We start from the raw sequence: 9849 nt of genomic DNA, 5'->3' as shown, positions 1-9849 counted from the left end.
TCTCAAAAGAGCGCTTTCACAAAAAGTAACTTCTTAAGCGGAGTGAAGTGACACATTATCAGGAGTTTATTAACAATAGAACCCCACATAGAGGATAATTGGGATATCCAAAAAGTAACCCGGTAGGTGGAGTGATGCATTACCCAGATGATGCACTAAGGTTTGACTATCTTTATGGTCATTTGCAATGAGCTGCTATTTATAAAATGGTGATGTTGCCTAAATTGGGATCTAAACAAAACGGTCATCTGATTTTAATACATACTATTATAATTATATTCTAACGCGAATGAGTGGTTTCAACGAAGAAAAGGGGTGGCAAAATTCTTTGACTGTTTAGAAAAATTAGTGAACAAACCATGCTAAATAGTTCTTAGAAGGATAATAGCAGAAGCCCAGGAAACTTTTGTGGAATTGCTTTAAACTGTTTCACCGCTACGTCAAGCTCCTTTTTGAAGCAACACAATGCTATGGGCTAACAAGCACTCCATGCAAAGAACAGCTGCAGCATGTGTGTGAGCTTCTTTTGCAATAATACAAAAGAAAGTATATTTTTGAAAAAAACAGGAACATAAATGTCAGGAAAAATAAAAAGGAATTCAATTGATCATAACCGTTCTTTCAAAGTTCAGAAGAGTTTGAAGCTAGGGATTTGTCTTCAGGAGATGAGGATTGCTTCAGAATGGAAGACTTGATAATACAAATACAACACCACAACAGGCAAAATGCCCAACGAGTGGCTGAGGAAAAGATGCCCATAAAAATATGGATGTCATATATTTCCAAAAAATATATATAGCAACCCAATTAAATATGCAATTAACAAAAATTATAATCAATATATACACATGATAAAATATTATACAATGCCCATAAAGAATACTTATGGTTGTCTTATTCTAAGAATGGATGGCTTCTCGATTTACCCCAACATGTTTATCGTATTTCTTTTTAAGCGGGCCAACTGTGTTACAATTTACTACCTCTGGGGGTAAACTATTCCATTTATTAACAACCCTATTAGAGAAAAATTCCCTGCGGCACCATAACCTTGCATTGTCCCTCACCAATCAATTCTACTTCACCAAACACCAACTCTGGCCATATCGCTATATTGCAATTTACTGCCATTAGTGAGATGGGTTGGAAGTGAAGGTGCTGTCTATCGGTGGTCGCCTCGAGTTCGTTTGGGAAAATATCTTATCTATATCCTCCCTTGGGTTCGAACCCGGGACCCTGACAACAACCTGCACGATGGTAGACGAGCATCTTACCACCATGCCACTCGGCACACCAATCAATACTGGTGTCCCCGTGTAAAAGCAGTCGATTGACAGTGTACTAAAAGTTCATGGTCCATCCCATCGAAAATTTTGAACACTTCGATCATATCTCCTCGACACTTGCGTTCATCCAATGTAAACATATTATAAGAGCAAATTAAAAAATAAATGACTATATCCTAGTTCACAGATTATAAATAGCTGGCTGATGCAAAGATTTATTTTATTTTATTTATTTTTTGGAAAGAGAAAATTCAACTGCTCCTACGGGGAATCAAACCCATGTCCTTTCACTTTCACCCTAAACCACTAGACTACAGAGGCAATGAATATCTCAATATTTCCTTGGAGCTCGTGTGCACTGAACGGGACTGTACATGGACGGTCGGACACAATTCAGGCCAAAGCTCACAATTGCTGATGATGCCACCAGATGGCGACTTATACGAGGATGACGTCACTCTCTGCTATCCATACGGAGGTTATTAACAGCTGGCTGATGCGAAGATATATATTTTTTTTGGAAAGCGAAAAAAATTCAACTACTCCTGCGGGAAATCGACTGATCTCACTTTTTTTTTTTTTTTTCGTTTTCATACCATTCAAATATGAAATCATCAGAGGTCGCTTTAACTGAGGGTTACCCAAAGTTCACACTTTTTTATAAATTTAAGGGGCCCAATATTTTCTTTTGCCCCCGAGGCCTCGACCAACTTTAATCCGCCACTGCAAATGATATAAAGTTTTAATAACCATATTTTTAAACTTAAATATAGTATCTAATAAACCGTGAATATATACCTAACATTCTACTCTATGATTTTTCGACAGATAGTATGGCAGTAATTTAGCAAAATGCGAAGTGGTCCAATTTAGGCACAGCTGTGTTAAGAGTTCACTTTCAAGCGACTGACTTTAGGCTACTCTCCCCTATTTTATAAAATTCAGGGTAAAGTTCTGTGAAAAAAGGGAAAAACCTTCACAAAATTTTGAAATGGGGAAGAATTTCAAGATTTTGAATTATATTTGTTTCGGATTTTTTGGTCATAGAAATTTTTTAGTTTTGTTTGATCAGGAAAATGATCAAGCAGATTTTATGATGCTGGGAACCCTGTATATGTATTTACTTCATATATTTTTCTTCATGATAAGAGTGAGGTAAGCTGTCACTGTCATAAACGTGGGTAGCTATTGCACATTAAAGCCCGAAGGTGGCCGGTTTGTGAACTGGCCAGCCCCCTATAAGTCATTCTCTATACATGGATCACTAAGATATCGATATTCAGATTCTTTTGGTCGTTAGGGTTACCATAGCTGGCCATAATAACTATGGTTATCTATGGCTAATTATAAATGGCCATAATTATCATACAAAAAATATACAAACGTGGCGATGACCCCAAATCATAAAGATCAAGATACAGAGGCTGGCCAGTGTGTTTACAAACTGTTAAACTTCGGGCTTTGGCAGTAACATATACATGTTTCATTTACAATTTATTCAATTTTCAATAATATAATAGTAGGGGAGTGCGACAGGCATCGCGGTGATGGCAACCTCTCGTCATTGTCCAGCAAAAAATTTCCCTTTCAAGTAAATTTTTCCCACATATCCTGAAAAATGTGCTGCCATCTATGGGGAAAAATATGTAGTCAAGTATTTTTGTACTGGAAATGAGTTAATTCACATAACGGGTTCTCAACCTTTTTTGACTCAGGAGCCCTATCCAGTATATGATTTTTATGGCGGAGCCCTGTTTGACTCGAGGAGCTCTTTTTTGTACATAATTTTTATGGCAGAGAACCTGTAGGCCTCTTTTATCTATCAAATTTACTGATTTATATTATTTTCCACGAGTCGCCGCGGAGCCCCTGGGAGGTGCACCGGTTGAGAACCTCTGATTTACTTTATATAATTTAATTTTTTTATTATTTTGATGAACTCTCAAAATTTTGTAAAAACATTAAATTCCCCACACGGACAAATTTTGACTAGTTTTCCCCCTCCCTAAGAATATGGGAAATTTCTCAACGAGTTACTATCACCGGGCATACAGATTAGTGTCCTTTATCCACGCTCAGTAATGGTAACCTCGTCAAGCAAAATTTCCCTTTCGACTAAATTTTTCCCACACATTCCGAAAATTGTCCTGCCATCTATCGGTGGAAATATGCAGTCAAGTATTTTACACTAGAAAAGCATTTGTGTGTTTTGCATTTATATATTTTTTTCAATAAAAATTCTTTGTTTGATGAACTCTCAAAATTTCCCACAAATGCCACGAAATTTCCCATGTGGACCAATTTTGGCCAATTTTTCCCACGAATATGGGAAATTTCCCACGAGTTACCATCACTGTCCACGCTGAGGCTTCTATAATATAGGGCTGGGAAAAAAACGAATGTAAACAAAAAATACTTCTACTCGGCCTTGACTGCGAAAGTAAAAGTCATTGCCACCTTAAACTAAATAAAAACAATGAACACCAATCGAAAATGGTCGCTACATGACCCCTCCGGGTCAAGAGGATCCACTGAGCTATAAGTAAACTTTATTTATAGCTCAGTGAGAGGATAACACCGTTTTTTTTTCCTTCAAGAACCATTTATTTGAAGAAAGAAAAACAGCTCTTCCAGACGGTTCGTTGGCGTGTTGCCCATCTTTGCATTTAGCATTCATTGCTGCCACCTTGATTATTTTTAATCTGGTCTCCTTTGTCGGCCATTTAGTTAAAAAAAAAATTTCCCATCTACTTGCAAAGCGAAGTAAGTTGCATTATTGAAATACTACTTACAAAAATTTTTCTACTTGTTTAGATCACGATTTCAGTCTTTTTTTTTTTTTTTAATGCGAATTTCGAAAATTTTAGTTGTTTAATATTTATACTTTTGGCAACACTTCATGCTTGTGTGTGTGTGTATAAGTTGCCAGTACCATAGACGTTGAAGAAACGCTTTCTACGTATTTTACAGAGAAAGTATTTATTTCTCCCGAAACCACACAAGGAACAGATGAAATGGAAGCTCCGAAAGAGCAGACTCACGGGAAGCAGCCAATGATATACATATGCGGCGAGTGTCACCAAGAGAATGACATCAGGCCTCGTGATCCAATCAGATGCAGGGAATGTGGCTACAGAATTATGTACAAGAAGAGGACCAAAAGGTTGGTCGTGTTTGATGCTCGATAGAGGTTTCAACGAGAGAAAGTACTTTCGCTTCGAGAAGAGTGCTTGCTGAATGACTTTGTACATTTCAAGTACCAATGTTTTGAACTTGTATCTTAAAGAAGAAGAAAGCAGTTTTTTAATTTCGTATTTGTATCTAATACGTAAATAATAGTGAGAATGATGATAATAAACAGTTGAAAAGAGTCGCTATACTAGAGTTGATTAATTTGAGAATATCTGAACATTCAATACACAATGAAAATCTTCAACTACATTCTTCTTGTCAAACTATTGTCAACGTGATATTCAATCTGTACAAAACATTTTCAGTTTCTTCAACTTTGTCTAACTCCATTATTATTCCTCCATTGGGCGCAATGTACTTGATGGGCACACATTTAAAAAAACCCTTAAAATAAACATATAATTAAGTTCATTTATACAAGTGATGGACATCATTATTAGGGATGTCAATGGAAGGAAAAAACAAAATTTGTCAAAAACCCATATATATTTGACGTAAAACCAGTCAAATTATGTGACGGAACAAAATGAAGAAACGGTTGTGCTGTGCCTGTTGGATCAAATGCGCCCGACAGAAGGAAATTAAAGAGGACTTCAAAAGGAAATTGTTCCTTTCACCTGTGGGTAAATGAGAAAAATACATGTGCATGGGTCTCTGATTCATCAGATATATATATATAATAGCGTTTTTCTGCACTTCAAATTCTTCCAGATTGTTCTGCAACAGCACTGGTTGTTCTGTGACTTATGTCGCACATTTCAGCATATTCTGCTAACTGTTGCTTTGGCGAGTACCTAAATTTCATAATGTTACGTAATTGGTCGCAATGAGCCTAGCACTGCAGTTCTCAACTTTTTTTTTACTTGCAGAACCTTTTTTACTCTAATTTCTGTGGTGGACAGGGGCAGAAATTTCATTCGGGGGAGGGGGGCCAAAGTGATAGAACAATTGATTTGGCCATCATTTTCTCACATTTGAGAGGGACCAGACCCCCCCTCGCTACGTCCTTGGTGGTAGAGCCCTGTAAGTTTTTTAAAAAAAATTATCAGATATATTTATTTTATTGCGGTGGAGCCCCTTGGAAAAGCACACGGAGCACAGGTTGAAAACCTGACTTAGAGAGTTTGCAAGCATGTTGATGATTAAACAAGTGACCCAGAGAGCAAGGGAGGGGCAATGTTCAGTGAGCGACCAAGCAAGTGGGCAACCATGTGACTGACCAAAAGAGTGACGTAGAAAGTGTGTAAGCATGAAAGTGACCTAAAAAACGAAGGGTTGTATCAGCGAGCAGCCAAAGGAGTGACCAAAAACAGCAGCGGTTCCCAACCTTTATTGACTTGCAGTCTTTCTTACTGTATAATTTCTATGGCAGATCCCTGTAGGCTTTTTAAAAAAAAAAAAATTAACTTATTTAATTTTCCTCGAGCTGCAGCGGTGTCCGAGATTGAGAAATGCTGGCCTAGTATATCACTTTGGTCACCACCCATGTGAGGCAACGCCCCTAGCTTTAGAAAATACACTAGAAATGATGTGTGTGTATATATACACACACACATTCAATACATGTTCTTTGTCTCTCTCCCCCCCCCCAAAAAAGTTGGAATGACGGCCCCGTGTGGCAAGGTTTCGAGTGAACTGTTACACACTCAAACCTGATCAATGCCATTAAGGAAAGGAGTGAGAAGAGAAAATGTGAAGGCTGTGTCTATATAAATTATGCCTGATGGAAGGTTGAGGGCTGGATTGTACAGGAAATATCTGAGAAAACCTCAATGCAACAAGCTCCCACCTCGAAAATAAGATACAAAAATATGAGTAGCACAAGAATATTAAAATCAAGAAAAGTACATAAAAAAATAGTCTTTATTGATATTCATATACAAGAACAACTTGTAACAAGATGTTAATAATCAACAACGACGTGTATAATCAGAAATGTACGAGAGCATGAGTGCAGATCATTTCCTGCAGAAAAACTGGAAGATTCTAAAAACGCACATTTTCGGGAAAGGTTCGATCACAGTTCACATACATAGTATATATATATTTTTATATGTATCATCACAAATACGAAATTTTCTTGAACATAGTGTACTCCTTCATTTCTGAGAATAGTTTTTTTTTCATGGCCTTGTTGGGTTGTGGCCAACCCACGCCATAATATCGGGAATGGAACGTGAAGGGCAAAGTGATATTTTGGAGTCCCTATGTAGCTTGAAATAAACAGCTGTTGTGCTTATTTTTGATAAGCCCAAATCTCATTAACTGGAGGGCTCCACAGGCCTAATGCATTTTTTCTGTGGTTCTCAACTTAGAGGTACAATTACAAGATGATCCCCTTGTTAATAAAGTCTCAAAACAGACCAACAAGAACCAATATTCAATCATTCACTTCAGCCCTTGTTAAAAAAAAAAAAAAAAATAGATGGCGGCACTAACAATTCATCCACAACAATAGACATGTACCCCCCCCCGTGCACACGCTTCCAACTCAACTCATTAAGCAGTAAATTGCTCATGGCTGTGCACGAGAGTTGTGATCTGTTTGAAAGGAAGAGCCATTGCATTAGGACAGCCCTGGACATAGTATTTATTCAATTTGTTGAAGGTTGCATGTTTTCAAGGTGAAAAATGAAACCCAAGGTGCTGGCGCAAAAAAAAGATTGAAAAAGGGGAGGGGGGTAGGTTGAGTTGCTACTACTACACTTCGTCCATATTCTTCTGTGGAACTTCTAACAAAATGGCACATGCTGGAGTGTACATGTTGCGAACCCAATGTAAAGTTTCTTTCCTGTTACTATATCTACAGTAATGCCATTTATTTTTCAAACTATCTATATGTACTGTTGTAGGCCTATTGCTCTATGTGGCGAGATTTTTTAATGGGAAGTTTGGGTTGCATTTGCACCTCGAAGTTGGAAGAGAACCACAAAAGGCCAACTTCAGCTGGCCAACACTGTGGCGACGGTGAAGTTTATATTTTATATCCCGGGAGGGACAGAGCCTGGGTCGTGTCTGGTCTGTCAGTGAAGTTTGAACCAGGGTCCTTGCGATGCGAGTCCGTCACTATAACCAGGGTTTAGAGTTACTGGACGTCCCATGTATACAGGATTCAATGGTATCTGAATGGGAGGGCATACCTATGATTGTACACTCAATGAAATAATTGGGGCAGGGGCTCAGCTTCTAACGAAAACCATATACCCTGAGCCTCCAGATTGCAGTGCCTATGCCCAACATAGTGTAAGATTTATAGATGAACAAACATGATTTGCAATTCAAGAAAAAAAATATTCAAAAACAAGATAGCGAGGTAGTCTAAATACTTTGAAAGGGGTTGATGTGTAACTATTCTCCGTAGAAAAGGGATGTACGGTCTGTGTGTTTAACCTTCATTATCTGATCCAAAACTTACTATTAAAAAAAAAAGCTGATTCGTGTTTATTGCATATCAAAATGCAAAAAATAAAATAAATTTAGGTTGAAGTCTTTACTAGGACCATTTAAGTTAGGTACACATATGTAGGGCTCCCACTTTTCGGTAAAATGCCCTACTTTTGTCACCAAATCCTATCAACAAAATTCATGTAATTGACTTCAATTGAGGAGGGAATCATTGATATATTTCAGAATAATACAAACGTAGTGGATTGCAAATTAAGCATTCTGCCAAAGCAGAAATTGTATCGTTTTCAAGGTCATTTGGGGATGTTTGAAAACCATTTGGTTTATTAATTTTTCATTTGCTTTGTTTGAGGGTTCAAGTAGAGCAGCAGCCATTAAAAACTTCTGTCTGGATGCAAAAATAATTTTGTATTAGTGTAACGATAATAAATAATCTTTGTATTTCATGGTTTCGGACAGTAACTAACATTCATCATATTCAAAATTAAGGTGCACATTTCATGTATAGGTGAAACAACAGTTTGCATAACAAAGCAGTTTCATACATAGGGCCTATTCTTTCTAAGTTTGCTGTGTGCATTGTCGAGGAAGTTGACAGACTCTGCACTTTAGAAGAAGACTCCAGAAAAGAATGTAATATATATTGTGAGGAGAGAAAAAAGAATAACCAGTGGTTGCTATAGTACACTATTTTGGCCAAAAATTGTTTTTGTAACCAAGTCATTTCTGTCGTTTCACTTTGGCTCGAGTCAATCTTATAGGATACTGAAATAGTGTTGATTGATTTTTTGGATTTACAAATAAAAATCCCTCAAGTTTTTTCATTATGCGACGATTATGTTGTCTAAGGGAGATACCCTCTCCCGTCCCACTTTTTTAAATTGGGAAGCATATGTGTACCTCAGGTATCAACCTGAAAAAAGAATCTTTCAATCCGAGCGCAACTGAGGTCTATCACCATCTATGGGCGATTTACTACCTAGTGAATTGTGCCAGAAGTGTAACTGTGTGTGTACCTACAGTCTCAGTGTTGTGTAATGACTGAATGCTTGTAGGCTTGTTGCTCTCTGTGGTGAGACTTTTTAATGGGGAGATCGGTTCGCATTTGCACCTCAAAGTTGGGAACCACAGAAAACCAACTTCAGCCGACCACCACTGTGGTGACAATGGGGCTCGAACCCAGGTCCTCGCGATGCGAGTCTGTCACTATGACCACCACAGCGGCTCATAAAAGAATCATAAAATAAACATTTAAAACCATTAAAAATGAAGCATACATATGTGTGCCTCTGGAGTCAAGAAATTGGTCACATTTGAAGAGTGGCCGCACGCACATCCGAAAATGGTCTCAATAGTGACACTGCTTGAGAAAAAAAATGTTGGCCACCCCTGACTTAGAACATACAAAATGTGTATTCTCGCATAAAATTTGGCTCTTCATTGCTACATTCGTAACCAAACAAAGATTCAAATTCAAAATCGTGTAAAAACAAAATTAAAAAATCACAAACTATAAACAGATTTAAAGAAAAAATCACATTTGTTTTCATAACGTAATCAACAAAATTTATACCAGAAATGGCGCTTCGCAGATATTCCACCTATCATTTATCCTTAGAGGATGTTTGATCCAAAGTTAGGATTTAAGTCACGATTGCAATTTTTATATTCCTTCCTTAGCCGAAGACTTACATTATGAAGAATAAACGTGGTCAAACGCAATACAATTCAGTGCAAGAGTTGATATATTATGGCATTTTTTTTCTTTTTAAACATCTATGAATGCTTTTAAAGTGATATCAAATGAAAGATTAGTTTGAACCAGAGCCTGACATTGATTTGAAGCTGCCTTGAAAAATAAATAGGCGATAGGGTCCTCCCACAACTTAGGATATAAGATGTTAAGTCGAACGAACATCAAAAGCCACCATTGGTATATTAATTGGGTTATTTTCATTACAAAAAA

The 9849-nt window shown here is 37.4% G+C and overlaps 1 protein-coding gene across 1 annotated transcript; it reads left to right on the top strand.

Moving 5' to 3' along the window:
* Nucleotides 1–4210: 4210 nt before the first annotated feature.
* Polr2K (DNA-directed RNA polymerases I, II, and III subunit Rpb12) lies at nucleotides 4211–4659 on the top strand. Its single transcript, XM_089252289.1, has one exon. It carries the CDS (start codon nucleotides 4301–4303, stop codon nucleotides 4472–4474), a length of 174 nt encoding a protein of 57 aa, XP_089108415.1. The 5' UTR covers nucleotides 4211–4300; the 3' UTR covers nucleotides 4475–4659.
* Nucleotides 4660–9849: the final 5190 nt, after the last annotated feature.

This window comes from Pholcus phalangioides, unplaced genomic scaffold (genome assembly GCF_987345545.1).
Source record: "Pholcus phalangioides strain wild (caught in Gottingen) unplaced genomic scaffold, Ppha-v1.0 ptg000028l_1, whole genome shotgun sequence".
Lineage (NCBI taxonomy): Eukaryota > Metazoa > Arthropoda > Arachnida > Araneae > Pholcidae > Pholcus > Pholcus phalangioides.
The sequence above is the reverse complement of the archived record's forward strand: the minus strand, read 5'-3'. Positions and strand labels throughout refer to the sequence as shown.

Excerpts from the sequence above, each read along its gene's own strand:
- Polr2K (XM_089252289.1), top strand. The coding sequence starts at position 4,301 with ATGGAAGCTCCGAAAGAGCAGACTCACGGGAAGCAGCCAATGATATAC.